The sequence below is a fragment of the Tripterygium wilfordii genome, chromosome 11 (genome assembly GCF_013401445.1).
Source record: "Tripterygium wilfordii isolate XIE 37 chromosome 11, ASM1340144v1, whole genome shotgun sequence".
NCBI classification, from domain to species: Eukaryota; Viridiplantae; Streptophyta; class Magnoliopsida; order Celastrales; family Celastraceae; genus Tripterygium; species Tripterygium wilfordii.
The window spans coordinates 4,106,756-4,123,490 of NC_052242.1; the positions used below are offsets into that span (position 1 = coordinate 4,106,756).

Below are 16,735 nucleotides of genomic sequence, written 5' to 3' on the forward strand. Positions count from 1 at the left end.
TCGTTTGTGCATTCTTTAAAACGGCGGCGTTTTACAGGTCAAAAACTCACAAATGAAACGGCGTAGTTTTGAGATTGCTAACATGGGACTTCGCTTGACTTGACTAGTGATGTTTTCTTTTTGTGATAGAAACTAGTGATTTTTTCCCAATCCAATAATGAAAATTGGTCAAGATATTATAGGCAATAACTATATTAACAGCACACAAATATCTTCTTCAGACAAAATAAAAATATCTGATCTGGTCATAAGCTTTGAGACTGGAAGTCTGGAACAGAACAAACCCAGTTGAGCTATGTTAGTTTCTACAATCCCAACCAATCCGTTCTCAGGTTTTCCTGTGCAAAATAACAATTTTTCAAGGTAATTGATGCAGTATTTTATGGAATTTTGATTCTTCTCTAAAAGTTTTTTTATTTTGTCATTTCTATGTGTTGTTGGGAATTATTTGTGTAACTTGTTTTCATGATTCAGGCAGAAGAAATGTGTTGTAATAAGGTCATGTGCTAGGAAGGCAAAGGAGATAACAACTAAAAAGAAGAGTTACTATGAGTTGCTAGGAGTTTCTGTTGATTCAAATTCACAGAAAATCAAAGAGGCATACAGAAAGTTGCAGAAGAAACATCACCCAGATATAGCCGGCCAACAGGTCTTTTAGTTAATTTCCTCTCAATCCCATTTTGATGATGATCATGTATAGTGTAACAACACTCAGGTTCTGGTTTTGAAAAACTGTTTTAGGGTCATGAGTATACTTTGATGCTGAATGAGGCATATAAGGTTCTAATGAGAGAGGATTCAAGGAGGGATTATGATGCATCGATCGGTCAATTCAGAGCGAATTTCGAAAATGGCACCTCTAGCATGGGTTATAGCTCATGGAGAGGGGTTTTGAGACCCCAAGCTCTATTTGTTGATGAAAATGCTTGCATAGGTGATTTTTCATGTTAACAACTTCTGTGTATTCCATCAAAGAGTAGTGTGTCTTCAACTGGTTTTTTTTTTGTTGCAGGATGTAGAGAGTGTGTGCACCATGCAGCTAACACATTTGTAATGGATGAGGTTCTTGGATGCGCCCGCGTCAGAGTTCAGTATGGAGATGATGATAAAAACCTTGAGGTAGCAAAAGAAAGAGCTTATTTGCTTTCTGTTTAACTTCCTAGCTAGGAAGATGATGACTATGGGAACTTATAGGTGGCGGTGGATTCATGCCCCGTAAACTGCATCTTCCGCGTGGAGAGCGAAGAGTTGCCGGTGCTGGAGTTATTGATTCAACCTCAGTATAAGGAAGGGTATGGTGTGTTTGGAGGAGGCTGGGAAAGACCTGCAAATGTTTTCAAGGCAGCAGAGTCATTCAAAAAGCAGCAAAAAAGACAGCAGCATACCGACAGACATTATCAAAGGAATGGTAATCAATTTTACCCTATCAAGCAGGCCAGTTTCTGGATCAAAGATGCTATTCTCTGTACTCATTTGTACCTGATTCTTTATATTTGTGGTACCAATTGCAGCATGGACAGCCGTTGACAAGGAAACGCCTGCTCAAGCTGAAGCGCGAGCTAATGCTACTGTAAGAATGAAGATGGAGATATTCTCAAGGATTTGGGATCTGCTGATAAAAGCTTTTGGTTCTGGCATTTGGGATGCTAAGCAGTAGAATGTGCATGACAGGAAGGGATTAGATTCGAAAACGTCGTCTTCTCATACAATTATAGTACAAGAACAATGTAGACAGCACAAATGGCAAGCCTTACAAGCCAGGTTTCAGAGCTTCACAACATCTACGCATCATGTATATAAGCTGTAAAGGGATTGTAATAGCTATGGAATTAGTATAACCTTAAGTTTTGATAACCTGGCTCCGACACCAATTACGGAGGTAAAGAAAATAATGAAAATATTAACAAGAGAAGTGAGGAAAGGAAGTCTGATTTCACAATCTTTATATAGCCAACGAAACCAAAATATGACAAATGACATACCATCACATAAGTCAATTGAAATAGTATAGTCAAGACATATTTCACATTACTACTTTACACATGTTTCCCTTATACATATGAATAGTAAATGACTCTAAACCATAAACAAAAATTATTAGACAACGTAGCTTTGGGTTTTCTGTCCTATGATTTTGATGGATAATGAAATATCCACAGCGAAGACTCTTCAGTCTTCAATGCAGCAACCTTTTCGAAATTTGATTTGCACTTTATAAATAAATAGAGCCTTCATTTGCCTGTTCCCGCACAAACTGCACATTCATCTGCATAACCTTGTACATGGCGTAAGCAGTTCTCTATCCTGTCAATCACAACGTCCTGCAACATGAGCCACCCAGTTTAGAAGGAAAGACCTCCGCCTCAGTTAAAAGAACCAAAAACAAGTATTCAGGCAGGGGATCTGGCTTAGCGACCAATTCGAGTGGGAGCTAGTTAAAGTAAGACGTTGTCAATAGAATCAATAATCATTCTTCGGCAAGAACACTTGGTGGTACTTCATGCCTCTGTGAACAAAGTTCAGAATTATAACACAGTATGACAGGATTAACTCTTCTTTTCAAAAGGAATTTCAAGATGTGATGAAGTATATCAGCAGTCAAAGTACACCTAGCTTGAATCCTAATATCCCATGAGTGGCCAATCAAGCGATCTGAAGACATCAACGACAAAAATGGGGACTGCCAATAGAGAATCACAAAACTCAAATGATACACTGAGCAACCTCAAGAAAAACAAACAACTCTAGCACACAAGGCTTCAGTAATGGATCCTAGGTCGGGGAAGGACAAGATGTATGTAGTCTTATCCTCACATGGCACAGCTTGTTGATAGGATATGAACCTTTGGCCTCTTGGTTCAATGAAGCAAATTTACTACCCGGCCAAACCCTGAAATATCTGCAACTTCATTCCCTTCCCTATAAATATAAATACAACAATGCACTCTTGATGATAACTTAAGACAACTTTAGTTTATCTAAAAAATTCCGACGTTATAGGTTGACAGTGGCTAGCTAGGATGGGCATGCATTTTGACAGAAAGGTACAGTGCAACCAAGGGCAAAAAAAGTTTGCCACAATTTAGCAACATTTCTATCCTCCATCAACGAGATCATGCAATCTAAATTTGTACTAAAATATCCAAAATCCTACCCCTTTTTTTCTCAATTTGTGTGTCATTCCTGCTCAGGGGCCATGCTAATCTTCTTCTCATTCCGAATTAACCGGAGTTGCAAAAAACCAACACAGACCAACAGGTACAGCAGCTCAAACCCGTTATTCAGTCAAGTTTCTTCACAAACACATACTTCCATAAGCTCAGTAACTTAAGGAGAAAACCAACCAGCAACCCTAGTCAGTCTGTGAATAAAGTATCACATAAACTATTGTACAATTGTAAGTATGTGATCATACCTACTTGGATGATTTGAAGGCTACTAGTAATTGGTTTGAAATGGTCTCCAGTCCTGCAATTTACCGCTATCCTTATGCCTTGAACTGTATGCAAGGTACAGCAATTGTCCTTTGTCGAGGAAATAGGACCAAGTAAAAGTGTACAACATCCTGGACAAGACCATGATGCTCTTTTCCCTATACCCCATCTGAAATCATCCTCATTAGAGATTGCAAAATCAGGATACCGCAAAATCCATTCCAGTAGCTCTCCCTACAAATGATGTTTAATAGATGGAATTGTCAGTAAGCTAGGTACCAATCTGGGATTTGGTTTAGTTCTATGCAACAAAAAAACATTATTTTACAATGTGCATAATCAATCTAGAGCTTCCATCCTTCCATGTGTCGCTACAAAAAATTTTCCCATGATAGCACCACCCCATCCCCTTGCCTCTGACAATTCTTAAAAACTTATCATATCAAATATCTAAGCTGAAGTTACTTTGATTTCAGAACCAAACCAATCTTAATCAAACCACCATTTAGCCTGGTTGACTCAAATTACGTCTTTAAGCACAGCTAATATTGGAGCATCGGTAGTCAAGGATTGACTGATTCATTGATTGGACCTAATTCAATCATAGTTTGGAGTATATTGCATCCTTCATGGCTCCTTTTTGAGTATCTAGGGCAAAATTTTCTGATACTATTCTACTCTCTGAATTCTAAAAGGAAAGGAAATAAATTGCCAATTACATAATTTCCTCCAAAAGTTTACTTATGGCCCACATTAATTCAATGCTATATAATCTAAATTACTACACAAAAAAATTAACTAAATCACATTAAGTTGCATGCTTACCTTTGGCTCTAAAAGTTCGATATTGGACTTGATTTGAAAAGCATGAAAGTGTGACATTTTACATAACTGTTTATTTTACAACAAAAATGACAATAGAAACACATAGCTCTGACATCATCTGCATCTAAAACATTTCTCTCTTCTTCAACATCATTGATAAAATTATGATTCTGGGAGCCTACTGCCCTAGTGACAGCTTTGACCATGATAATACAAATTAAATCAAACTTACTGTAACTTAGCTCGCTTTTGTTACATCACAAGAGAACAAACTCTTAGGCCACACAATGATAAGGATGAGAGATTTGGCAAGAAAATTCATGGTCTAACGCAATAATGGTTTATAAGCTGAACAGGGCTAATGGAATTTGGTTCAAATATCATCAGGTTCATCTTGGGTTTAAAAGAATACTCGAGGTTTGCAGGTGACAATGGTAAAGGGAGCTTACTCAGTCAGTTTGGGTCCAATGTCGTCCAACATTGGACGGATTCCAGTTTCTCCAAAAAAAAAAATGCAATAATGATAAACTCACATTTTTGCACCAAATGGTCCAAATAGCCATCGAACCTTAAGCCAATAAAAACTTTGCTAATATTGATTTGCAAAAGAAGAATTTTGATCTGTAACAAACCCGAAATAGAGCAGCAAAGCAAGAACTATAAATTGGTTACCCCAGCACATATCAGTAACCTAAGCACCATAAATCTGACCATATTGCAAGAATAACAACAGAACCAACCAACACCAACAACTTAACGCAGAATACAGATATAAACGGGGAAAAAAAAAGGAAAAGGTTGACTAATGAAAAAGGCCAATAGACTACCATTATGATCACATGGCCACCTATCGCTCAAACAAAATGCTACCCTAAAGTCAGTTATCTTCATTTATCTTTTCAGCTGATATCTGAGAAGAAAAATAGCAGTCTATGTCCGGAGCTCACAATGTTCCTGAATTGGCTTCCTTTTACTTTGCAAAATTTCATTAAAGACAGGATCATTGCCGTGCAAGTTATAATGATAAATGTCTCATATCGTTTGGTTTGGGTGAATTGTATGTGCATATATGTGGTACCATCTCCTCTATCTAATAGGTCCTTTTAGAGAGTGTATGGTCATTTATGAGCCAAATTTAACATGGTACTGGAACGGACCCCTAGCGATGTGTCTTGGACGGCCTTTCCTCCACCCCATTTCTTGGATCATGGTTTGCTCGTTTGTTGCACTTGTTGGGACTTTGGATTGTCCAGCCCACAAGTGAGAGCGAGTGTTAAGATATAAATGTCCCACATAGTCTAGTTTGGGTGAATTGTATGTGCATATATGTGGTACCCTCTCCTCTATCTAATAGGTCATTTTAAGTGTATGGGTCACTTATGAGCCAAATTTAACAATTACAACCATTCATGGAAGGAGGAAAATAACTTTCATAGGTTGTATTGTTAAGAAAACTGGTTCATGTTCCTATTATACTTATACATTGACTTATACCTTCATTTTAGCAACAATTTGCCGTCAGCTATGGAGAACATTTCTGGCTTCAATGCCTGTATTTTTCGGCACATGCTAACCACAATAGCCATGTTTCAAGAAATTTTTTTAATACTAATTGCTTAATGAAGAAGAAGCAGATTATGCATTTGTACATTACCTTACGACAGCATACTTATAGCAGAAAAATGTAACAAGTTGGGCACAATAGCTATCTATGCAACAACTTGGGGGTAGTGTTAAGGGGAGTGCAAAATTTAAGCAGTGTGCCAGGTCCGTAATTAAATATCTTTTTTTATTGGGCATATTCGTAACTTCTGTTGTTTTGAATGATATCGAGACGGTAGAGTGGCCATGACTTTAACCTATCTTCTCGAAAAACCCAAGTCCTCTCCTATTTTTCTAGTCTGCCTTTTTTTTATACCTTATCAACAAATTAGTCTATAAACCCAGCATCTGTTTCATGGGAAATTACGTATAGTTACCATGTATGAATCAAAAAAAAAAAGTATAATATCCATATTGCAAAAATTTGTCTCCATAGTTCAGGTTGTACCTTTTATGCAGTATCTTGATTCCTGTCCTAAGCTTCAAATTTTTCCTCCCGGAAGTTTAATGCAATAAGAGTGCATCCGAGTGTCTGACTCCAAAAGGTATAGGAAACATTACCTAGGGACCACCATTTCAGACCTTAAGAGCTCTAAAATTTCATAAATCTCAACTGAATGAGAGTGAGTTCCATCATCCGAATAAAAAGAATGGACAAGGTTTCTGACCTCAACCCAACTACATCCTCCACTCTTCTTCAATCCTTTTTCTTTCATTTTTTTCCTTATATTTGTAACATCAATCCATCTTCCAGCAGAAGCGTAAATATTTGACAACAATACATATCCTGCTGAGTTTTTCTCGGCCAATTCCAAAAGCTTTTTCGCTGTCCTCTCAGCTATCTCCTCATTTTTATAAGTTTTACAACCACTCAACAAAGCTGCCCATGCATTACTTTCAGGTTCAAATGGCATGGAACAAATAAATTCTTCAGCTTCAAATAGGCGCCCTGATCGAGACAGCATATCCACCATGCAGGTGTAATGTCTTCCTTTCGGCATGATACCATAGACCGTTTCCATGGAATTGAAGTACCTGAGTCCTTTATCCACTAACCCAGAGTGTGAACAAGCAAATAGAACAGATAAAAGCATGAGCTCATTAGGTGCAATAGACGAAGTTCTTTCCATTTCTTCGAACAAAAGAAGAGATTCCTCTGCAAAACCACTTTCTGCAAGACCTTGGATCATCACAGTCCAAGATATCTCATTTTTCTCTGGCATTGAATTGAAGACCTCCCTAGAGCTGCCAATATCCCCAGATTTCGCATACATATCAGTTAGTGCAGTTCCTAAAAAAACTTCATATTGAACCCCAAATTTAATGATTTTCCCATGAAGGATTTTTCCTGTTTCTAAAGAGGTTATGCCAGCACAAGCGCAAAGCACGCTAGAGAAAGTGGAGCTATTTGGAATTTCCCCTGCCAAAAGCATCTCGTTAAATACTTCGAATACCTTATCAAATTGTTTATATTCTAAATAGCCAGCAATTATAGCACTCCAGGATACACAATTTTGCTTGGGCATATTATCAAACAACTCCTTAGCCTCTTCCATGTGACCATTCAAGCTATACCCACTGATCATTGAATTCCAAGATACCACATTTTTCCCCTCAACTGAGTCAAACACTTGGCGTCCATCTTTCGTTTCTCCACATTTACAGTACAAGTCAATGAGAGCGCTACAGATGAAGATATCTTCCTCAATCCCAGTTTTTACAATGTGAGCATGCAGGCTCCTCCCCGCTTGCAAAGCTACAAGGCTAGCCAATCCACTGAGGACACTAGACAAACAAGAGATATTTGGTTTGAGCCCATCTTGAACCATTTGATGGAAGAGTTTCAATGCTTCTTCAGGATAACCACTCTGACTGTACCTTGCAATCATTGCACTCCAAGAAACTTCATTTCGCTCAGGCATCTCATCAAAGATTCTTCTAGCTTTTCTTAGGTCACCCATCTCCATGTACACGTCTAGTATTGCAGTCCAAGAAATAACATCTCTCTTCTCCATCTGAGTGAAAACTTTTCTTGCCAAATCAGCTTCTCCCATCCTCAAGAATAATGTAATTAAAGAATTGGAAACTGATACATCTGACTCATATCCAGATTTAACAATTAACCCAAGAATATTCATCCCTAACCAAAAATCTTTTAGTTCTACACAAGCTTTAATCACAGAGGTAAAAGTAACTCTGTTAGGCTTAACCTTTGATTCTAGTAATCTCAAAAATATCCTCCAAGCTTCAAAACTGTATCCATTTTGGACTAGTCCGCTAATCATCGCAGTCCAGGAAACCACATTCTGATATGGGTTTCTTTCAAAGTAACAGATTGATTCGTCTACTCTTCCATTTTTCAAAAACCCCGAAATGATCGCAGTCCATGATACCTCGTTCCTCTCAGGCATTTCATCAAACAGTTTACAAGCCGCCTTGAGATTTCCGTACTTTACATTGGCAGCAATCAAACAATTATGTGCAACAATATCAAACCCTTTAAACTCCTTCACTATCTCATTAGCTTCCCAACTTCTCCTGCAATCCAGGTACAGTATAAGGAGTTTAATGGCGATAAATCTGTCTTTTGAAACACCATTTTTTAGCAGATGGCCATGAAGGATTCTACCTTGAGTGAGGGAGTTTTGGGTTGTGAAGGATTTCAAGAGGTTAAGACACTTTTCAACATAAACATTGAAGCTCTTAATCGGGTTGCTTGCCACCACTATTAAATTGCTTGTCATACTGCAAAACAGACTTTTAACTCGCCGAGGAATTGAAGATGGTAACAAGTCATGCAATGAAAAATAGGATGTAATATATGAAAGGAAAATGCTAAGGGGTGCCTGTCGCCGTGTCGGAAGAATAACATAAATTAGGCACTTGGGTATCGGGTCAAAATGAAGGCTAGTTAGAGCAAGATTTTTGTGGATGGAATCAACGGAGGATACTTTGTGATATTACCTGTATTTGTGAGTAATTCACTAACCAGGTAGGCACTATAAAAATCAGGTGATTACTGACTTGACTTCTTATTAAGCACGAATTTGAAGAAATAATGAAACATCTCAAGGGTGTAGTTACCGAAAATCATACGGCCTGTTGGGTCACCTGATAACGAACCTAAGTCTAAAATACCCACTTCACGGGCCCAACTGGCACACTTTGGCCCATGTTGAGGTCCATACGAAACGTTCGAGACTCTGTCCATTGACGACACAGCCACGTGACAACAAACAGTGACCCTGACACTACATTCGACAAAAGCGGCTAACATCACGTCTTATATCTACTTTACTATATTCATGACATCATTACTTAATAGGAATTTCCTCTCACCTAGCAATGGCGCCACCACAACGAGCGCCTCGAGACGCCCAGGAGTCAATCCGGCCCATGATCATTCCCTTCTAGGGAGCATGATCAATTCCAGTTCACACCAACTGACAGGTACGTATCTCCAGGTATGATATGATATCAGTTCATTTATGGTTGCCTACTGCTACTCTCCATTCTGTGACCAACACTTGTCAAACCCCATATCCTAACATTTTCACCTTACTTTTCGTCTACCAACCCTGACACATCTGCTACATTTTGACTATTACACGTTTATACCTTGGAGTCCCATCAAAATGGACACGGGTTGGTGACACGACGTCCGAGGCCAGTCCTCACTCTGATACAAATACTCTTCTCCTATCTTGGGGAAAAGGATTCGAACATTGAGAACCAAGATTCGAAACTCTCCGACCCTTCACTAAATATTCAGCCATAAACACTCCAGCCATCGCCAATCTTCCATCTACAATCACCACTGACTTGATCGTCAGAGCCTCTATTACCGGCACCCCCCCAGTCTGGTCTGAGAGCTTTCACGGTTGCTTTTATTGTGATGTTTACAGGATTCAAAGGTACAGACGAGCCTCCACGTAATCTAAGTTGGCTCTTCAACGATTGTAGAATCTGCACCTACAAAGGGTAATGCAATTTATGATGATGAATAAAGAGAGAAAGGAATTTAATACCACAAGTAGCTCGCGAATTTGCAGCTTCAGTAGTTAATGAAGGTATATCTTAAGTACCAAACTATGAATTCATATTTGTATCTTAATTACCACTTACCAAACTTAATAAAAATGACAAAATTCATTGACACCCCTGCAGTTAAGGCCATTTCGATATACACCCGCTTTTATTCAAATTGAAAGAATTGTATCCTCTATATTATGTTTTAGTTGTACGCAGGTCCCTCAATCCATTGACCATTATTTCACTAACTATGTCGTTTTAATCTCAACTTAAAATAAGTGAAATGTTGAAATGGTGTCCTTTTGCTCTTATGGCAATTAGTATGTAACTCCTCTCCCTCCCCCAATTAGGAAAAGTGACCTATACCATATTCTTATTCTCCCTCAAAATTCTTGACTAAGCTAAATAAATTTCTCCCATTTCCAAGGTATCTTTGTTCGCGACCCAAATATTAGGTATGTTTGTATTCGTGACCTAATTATTTTCAGCATTCTTTGGTTTGTTCTTCCCGAGATAGGTTTGTAGTGAATTTGTTGTTTGTTTCATACTAGTTTGGTATACTTTGCATGTCTATTGTCTAGTAATTTCATTGATTATTGTACAAAAAAAATGTAGATGGCTAATGACCCTACCGTTATTGATGAGAATGTAGAGGAAGAAGATGATGACACAATTGAATTTGAGGATGATAGTGATGATAATGCTGGTGACTTGTTTATGGATGAGAACAATGTGGTTGCAAGTGACAAAAATCAACAAAAGGAAAAGGATGAATGGGTGTGGAGAAGATCAGCAAGGGGTACTTCAACTAAATCTATTGTAGGTGATAACAGTGTGGGAACAGGGCCACTAGTTAGTATTAGAGAACCAACACAAACTTCACAATCATCTTCACAAGTATCATGTGGACTAATACCATCAGACTTTTTAATCATCAAACCATCAATACCTCCATCACGTTTTCAACCACCAAGATGTTCAACGACTCCAAAATCATGTTTTCAGCCACCAAGATTTTCAACAAGATCTTCACTGTCACCAAGGGTAGCAGTAGCACCATGACTCATCAAAAAGGAGTATGAAGACATGTCTTCAAAATATCTAGTCAAACTATGCGAGCTAGCCTTTTTTTTGGTATTTTTATTGCTAGACAATATGATATTTGTTGCTTTACATAATGCATGGTCTTTTTGGGACCATACTATGTATTATATTGGATAATGTTGACTTGCAAGTTGACACCTTTTTTTCAAACCATACTAACAATGTATATCTTATTTTGGATATCGATAAGTCTTTTTTGTGTATAATGTGTTAGTTGGGTGTTGTTTTGTTAATGTATCTTTTTTTAGTTTTGTTTTCAGTTAAAACGACGCATTTTACCTTTGTCTTTAGTTTTCGTTTAAACCCAAAACAACGTCGCATCAACTCTTCACTACGATCAAAACGACATGGTATAGAAACCGTTAATCAAATGACGATCAATGAACGGAGAGACATGCGATGCATCAAAAACAAATTACATGGATATAATTCTTTCAATTTGAATCGAAGGAGATGCACATCGAAATGGCCTACACGGGGGTGTCCATGACTTCTCAATAAAAATATAAAGGAAACATGGGATATCTTAAGTACCATCCTTAAATTGTTTGCTGTATCTCCGTTCCTTTTGCAATATAGCAAAAATACATTATTTACAACCATCATCAACGGAGAGAAAGAAAATCAAAATGAGAAATACAAGAGAGCACTTAGTAAAACTCTCAATCCCAGAAACTTATTCCATCCCTTGTCTTCAATAACGGAATTTTTTTTTTTGTAATACACTACTTTACAAACAATTCAAGCCCTTCATCTTCCAAAGTCCAATCTCAGGATGGTACACTAGAGACTGTTACGCTTACACTTACTGGAAACTGCGGTTTACATATATAAGTAAAAAAATGTGCAATCAAGAATCGTGACCGAGAAGGGATGGTCTGTAGAAAACATGGGATTGTGCAATCACAATTCGATCACGTGGGTCATTCATCGTTTCATCTCGCAATGCTTGTAGAATGGCCTCAGCTGAAAACTCCCTGAGAATTAAAACGAAACGGAAAGCATGAGTTACAGGTAGAGAGAGATGGAGTAACCACATGCAACGTCACACAAAATTTACCGACTATACCTTTTTATGAGTATTTTATATAGCATCTTCAGTATGGGGCAAAGCTCAACAGGAGCTACGGACTTCTTTTCTTCAGGATGTAAGACACTTAAGCAGGACTGACTGAGTAGTTCATAAAATGCTTTTACAGCAGAAACTCCCTGTAGTGCAAAATGTGGGTTTAACTTAACGTTCTTGGTAGATATATAGAAGGAAAATGGGGCAAGAAAAAAATTGGAAGAATAAGAATCCATATTACAGATGAATGTGGCACATAGTTAGAAGAGTATTGAGTATTGACACACAGAAATCAATAATGCTTGGATCACTGATCCGTACCTCATCTCTAAATGGACAGTTAAATGAATTCGAGTCGATCACATGATCAAAGGTTTCACCAAACAAAGAAAGGAAAAGGAACGACAAACTGGAAAACAGAAGCAGCGGGCCTAGAAACTTCATTTATACAATTTAAACAATAAGTTGCAAGAGTAAATATCATAATCCTTTATAATTGTCACACAGTTTCCTCATCTTCACACATCATGCTCGCACAAAATAGCATTAATAAATCAATTGAAAAAACAATATTCAGCAAAGCTCTCTGTCCATATGATTTTTGTTCAACAGGCATGTCAAAACTCATATAGATTTAAGGCAAAGCTAAACTAATATCATTCAAAGCATGCATCCTCTGATTTGACTGTTTTAAAATAAACAATGGTTTCTCCTATGATTGTTTAAGTCAACATTCAGCAAAGTTCATGCGCAATTGTTTTAGAAGGGCCAGATGATTCCATGAGTAATCAAGATCTATACCTGAATCATCCCCTTGCCCTTGATGCTATCACCCATTTCAATGCTCAATTCCCCTTTTGCCAATTTTTGCCCATACCATGAATTACGGCCTTTCAACAGGGTCACATAGGTGTCAGCCAACAAAGGCCCTGCAAGTCTCTCTGGCTCTTCTGACAACAGATGTGTGATGAATATCATCTCTGACGTGCAGTGTGCGAAGTAAACTGATTTACTGGTGGCACTTTCATTAGTTAGGGCCGCTACCATTCCTGAAGAGTCAAAATTTAAGTTGGAATATTAACAGAATAATATCACCCATTCTTTGAAATGTTATTTAATTACATGATCATATTTTGATTCAAAAGAATTAAACAAAAACTTTCTCCCAATATTCAGCAAAACAACAGTGTGACCAGCATATGACACAAAATCAGGAGACTGTGTATCGAAAAACACTAAGCACATAGCAACCTTCCAAATAATTGACATTAGAATAATGATTTGAACAGGCTTGTTTGTTTGAAGATATTGTTTGAGAGTCCAAAAAAACTAAACATAAATTAATAGATGAAGGAATAAAACAGTTTCCAGTATTGTATCATCGAATTTGATTGGAAAAGAAGTTGCAGCTAGATAAAGGGCTCTCTAACTCCCGTTGTATGGACTCTAAGAAAACCCACTGGTGGCATAGAAGAACAACATTAGAAATGCTATTGCATGTAGAATCGTGCAATATTCACAACGACATGATATGAACTGTCCTTTTTCCAGATCAGATCTTTAAGGTACTCGTGGTAATATCGCATAATTGACCATGACAAGCAAGTTAGCTAGTTTTCCTATTTCTTTCTCCTATAGCTTTGTGCAAGTTTATTGTTTTCAGAGTAAAATATGATTGTCCACTTTTCACAAAAAAAATTGATAGTCCGAATAAAAAACTTCACATCCAGACAAGCAAACAGAACTAATCGTATTTTTGAAACAATAAAACTCTCCAACATGGTACGACAAAGGCATTTAAGCACTAATAGCTATCCAATGCCTGGTGGAAATGGCTACTGCTATTCCTCCTTTCATGTTTCTCAATGGATGCACAACAAACAATAATCAGAAGTCAATATCTGCAAAAGCGTAGATGCAAACAGTCTTTAAAGCAGATCAAAACAAGCCAGACGCCCCCAAAAAAAAGAAAACTCAGGCAAAACATGGGCAATATACCTTAAGTGCAACCTATCTTTCCACTGTCTTACCATGCCAAAGTATAAATAGTAAAAGCTTTTAATAAACAAGCACAGTAATCTATACTATAAAGGAACAAGGATGGTAATTCAAGTCTCAAGACTAAACAAAGTCATATAATCACTCATCAACATCCCACTTTAAATGTGCTGTTGAAAATTGAATCTTACCTGCTCCAATGGCATAAACATTCTTTAAGCCACCCATAACTTCATGTGTGACAAGATCACCATTATCCCAAACTATAAAATGAGCCTGCCTCAAAAACTTTGCCAGTGGTTTCCTCCACTTCTCAGACCCGCAAATGCGAGCATTAGCATATTCCTTGTTATAAATCTCAGAGGCGATATTAGGTCCTCCAAGATAGAGTATGTTTTCCATTGGAACTCCAGCTACAGAGGACAATATTATCAGCGGCAGTATAATTCAATCAGAAATAGAAACACAGTAAACAATAGGGGAGGAGTCTTACTTGCTCGATTGATCATTTGAGTTGGAGTTATTATGCGTGGTTCAGGCTCCATCTCAGCTTCTACACCCTTCGCCAAAGAAATTATGACTGGCACCGTAACCCTCTCTTTCCAATACCTACTAATCTCTTCAAACACCTCACGTGTCTCTGTTGATGGCAAGCCATTGATCACTATATCAGCGTCCCATACAGCCTCTTGCAAGTTGGTGACAACTTTCAAAGGACAAAGAGGTGTATCAATCATGTTCAAGCAAAACCCATCTTTCAAAATCTCATCTGCATATAATGTCCGATCACCTAATCTTGCCTCAACATACTTTAGATACGCACAACGCCGGATAAGTCTCCTTAATACATCTTCCCTCGAATTGATCACCTCAAACAAATGCTCCGCGGTTGCTCTATCAACTGCCCTTCCAGGTCTTCTCCATATCCTTATTAGAACTTTATCTCTTAAATGACCATAACCGTCCTGTAACATAGCAGTAAAAACACCACCCCAAGCTCCTGCTCCAACGCCTACAATCCTCAGGGGATCACCTTCAGCTTTGTCCATGAGGTGTCGAAGCTCATCAAGTTTTTTTTCAAGAGAACCATTTGGAATCGGGCTATTGGAATACACGTTATGGCTTACTGATTCGGTGGTTCCAACCATCTTCACACCGACACTCAGCTAAAAATACAACAATCAAGACACTACAGAATACAACAATAAATGGTAACACGCTAAGTAGCCTGAAAGGCCTTCAATTAGGCTTCAAAATTGTACCCTTTGAAGCGATGTATAGAAGTTTCCCCAAAATCTCACAAAGAATTGAAATCAACAAACTACCTCCCAAGCTTAAAAAACAGTTTGATTTTACAGGTGGGTTTATTCAGAAACAAAAACGATTCTTCTCAGCCACTACTGAGCCAAATTTCTCAGCTACTCGAGAACCAAAAGGAAATTGGCTGCTGCCTTGTCTCAGTATATTTTTTTTTCCCTTCCTGGTATTGTTCTGGGGTTTTTTTTTTTTTTTGTGATTCTTGCTTAAGAACAAAACAAAGAAGGAAAATTCAAAAGGCGTTCTTTATAATCAAGAAATGCAAGACAAACAAATCTTAGGAAACTCAGCCCACAAATGAAGCAAACCCGGTCAACAAAGAACAGCGTGGTCAAACCTTAGGAACTGCAATAGAAGTGAAACCCCAGTCCCACTGTGTCGGCTTCTCGTTTAACGCGGTTACAGCGAGTCTCTGGTTGTGCAACTGTAAACCAAACATTGACACGCACCAGCAACTTCCAGAAATCAAAAAAGAGCGTAATGGGTTTCTCAAGAAACAGAAGCAAAATTGAATTGCGAGTTCACATGGACTGAGACACAAAATGGGTCCTTCGGAATTTTGTGCCGCTTTTGCCTTTTGCAAGCAGAAGGAGCGTGGAAGATGGAGAAGGGAAATGAAACTGTGCGTTTTGGACACTCTGGAAGAGAAGGAGCAAATATTTGCCAACGTAGCAGATCTATTGCGTGACGGGACGGAGTATTCCAGAAGCGAGAGCCCTTGCTGACGTCACGATGCTCCCTCGACATGATGGTTTCATCGCCACCATCGATTTCATTCATGCGAGGATGGTTTCCCCACGTGCCAACATGGTTTTCTGCTTGACAGCAAAACAAGAGTCGTTTCGGAATCTGATTTTAAAAAAAAAAGAGGCGTTTTAGAATTACGGATCTAGTGGGCCTCAAAAGGTTGAATCGTTGGTAGGCAAGAAAAGCCCATCTTTCTGTTAAGATTGCGGCCCATGGGCCAAAACATGGGTTGAGAAGGTCCAATGGACCAGCCCGCATTACCAGACTACCAGTAATTTATCTATCTATCTATTACTTTCTCTAAAATTATAAGTGTAGGCGTGATTTTATGACGAGTAGGCATTGTATGAGTTTGACACAGTTGCAACACATCTCACAGCACCATGGTTTTTTGTCACACACCAAACAGTTTTTGCGTTCCAACTCACCTCACAGCACCACAGTTTTTTACCTCACAGCATCTCATCACACCTTACAACACTCTTAAACGTTTACAATATATGTTGAATTGTCCTACGTAATCAAATTAGGTCAATTATTTTATTTTAGATTAATGTACAATGTAAACGTTAAGTGATTTTATATTAATATTATTAATCATCTAATATAA

At 38.1% G+C, this 16,735-nt stretch overlaps 3 protein-coding genes and 1 non-coding gene across 5 annotated transcripts; 1 reads left to right on the top strand and 3 right to left on the bottom strand.

The window, feature by feature from the left end:
- Positions 1–227: 227 nt before the first annotated feature.
- Positions 228–1,854, top strand: LOC120008985 (chaperone protein dnaJ C76, chloroplastic-like). Its single transcript, XM_038859403.1, has 6 exons — positions 228–363; positions 475–649; positions 742–934; positions 1,013–1,119; positions 1,195–1,408; positions 1,512–1,854. Exons 1-6 carry the CDS (start codon positions 296–298, stop codon positions 1,655–1,657), a joined length of 903 nt encoding a protein of 300 aa, XP_038715331.1. The 5' UTR covers positions 228–295; the 3' UTR covers positions 1,658–1,854.
- Positions 1,855–1,919: 65 nt separating this feature from the next.
- On the bottom strand, positions 1,920–8,877 carry LOC120008984 (pentatricopeptide repeat-containing protein At5g42450, mitochondrial-like). The gene is made up of 2 exons (XM_038859402.1): positions 6,310–8,877; positions 1,920–3,668 (listed from the first exon to the last, which is right to left on the bottom strand). The coding sequence occupies exon 1, from the start codon at positions 8,603–8,605 to the stop codon at positions 6,419–6,421; it is 2,187 nt and encodes a 728-aa protein (XP_038715330.1). The 5' UTR covers positions 8,606–8,877; the 3' UTR covers positions 1,920–3,668; positions 6,310–6,418.
- Positions 3,145–3,245, bottom strand: LOC120009977. Its single transcript, XR_005470774.1, has one exon. It is a non-coding gene; the product is annotated as a U6 spliceosomal RNA (small nuclear RNA).
- A 2,603-nt stretch (positions 8,878–11,480) lies between the features above and the next one.
- LOC120009414 (probable glycerol-3-phosphate dehydrogenase [NAD(+)] 1, cytosolic) lies at positions 11,481–16,390 on the bottom strand. Of its 2 annotated transcripts, none has more exons than XM_038860009.1 (6): positions 15,716–16,390; positions 14,555–15,227; positions 14,253–14,474; positions 12,865–13,112; positions 12,067–12,206; positions 11,481–11,974 (listed from the first exon to the last, which is right to left on the bottom strand). In XM_038860009.1, the coding sequence occupies exons 1-6, from the start codon at positions 15,815–15,817 to the stop codon at positions 11,848–11,850; spliced, it is 1,512 nt and encodes a 503-aa protein (XP_038715937.1). In that variant the 5' UTR covers positions 15,818–16,390; the 3' UTR covers positions 11,481–11,847. The 2 variants fall into 2 exon arrangements, with proteins under 2 accessions (XP_038715937.1, XP_038715938.1); XM_038860010.1 differs by having other exon boundaries at positions 14,555–15,250; positions 15,716–16,386.
- Between the last annotated feature and the right edge of the window lie 345 nt (positions 16,391–16,735).

What these genes read in the sequence shown, in the direction of transcription:
- LOC120008985 (XM_038859403.1), top strand. Translation starts at nt 296, where the DNA reads ATGTTAGTTTCTACAATCCCAACCAATCCGTTCTCAGGTTTTCCTGTG. An exon ending in CAAAATAACAATTTTTCAAG is followed by an intron (nt 364 to 474) that starts GTAATTGATGCA and finishes TTCATGATTCAG; the next exon opens with GCAGAAGAAATGTGTTGTAA. An exon ending in TGATGAAAATGCTTGCATAG is followed by an intron (nt 935 to 1,012) that starts GTGATTTTTCAT and finishes TTTTTGTTGCAG; the next exon opens with GATGTAGAGAGTGTGTGCAC.
- LOC120008984 (XM_038859402.1), bottom strand. Translation starts at nt 8,605, where the DNA reads ATGACAAGCAATTTAATAGTGGTGGCAAGCAACCCGATTAAGAGCTTC.
- LOC120009414 (XM_038860009.1), bottom strand. Translation starts at nt 15,817, where the DNA reads ATGTTTGGTTTACAGTTGCACAACCAGAGACTCGCTGTAACCGCGTTA. An exon ending in TGTTTATGCCATTGGAGCAG is followed by an intron (nt 13,113 to 14,252) that starts GTAAGATTCAAT and finishes TTGACTCTTCAG; the next exon opens with GAATGGTAGCGGCCCTAACT. An exon ending in TATAAAATACTCATAAAAAG is followed by an intron (nt 11,975 to 12,066) that starts GTATAGTCGGTA and finishes TTTAATTCTCAG; the next exon opens with GGAGTTTTCAGCTGAGGCCA.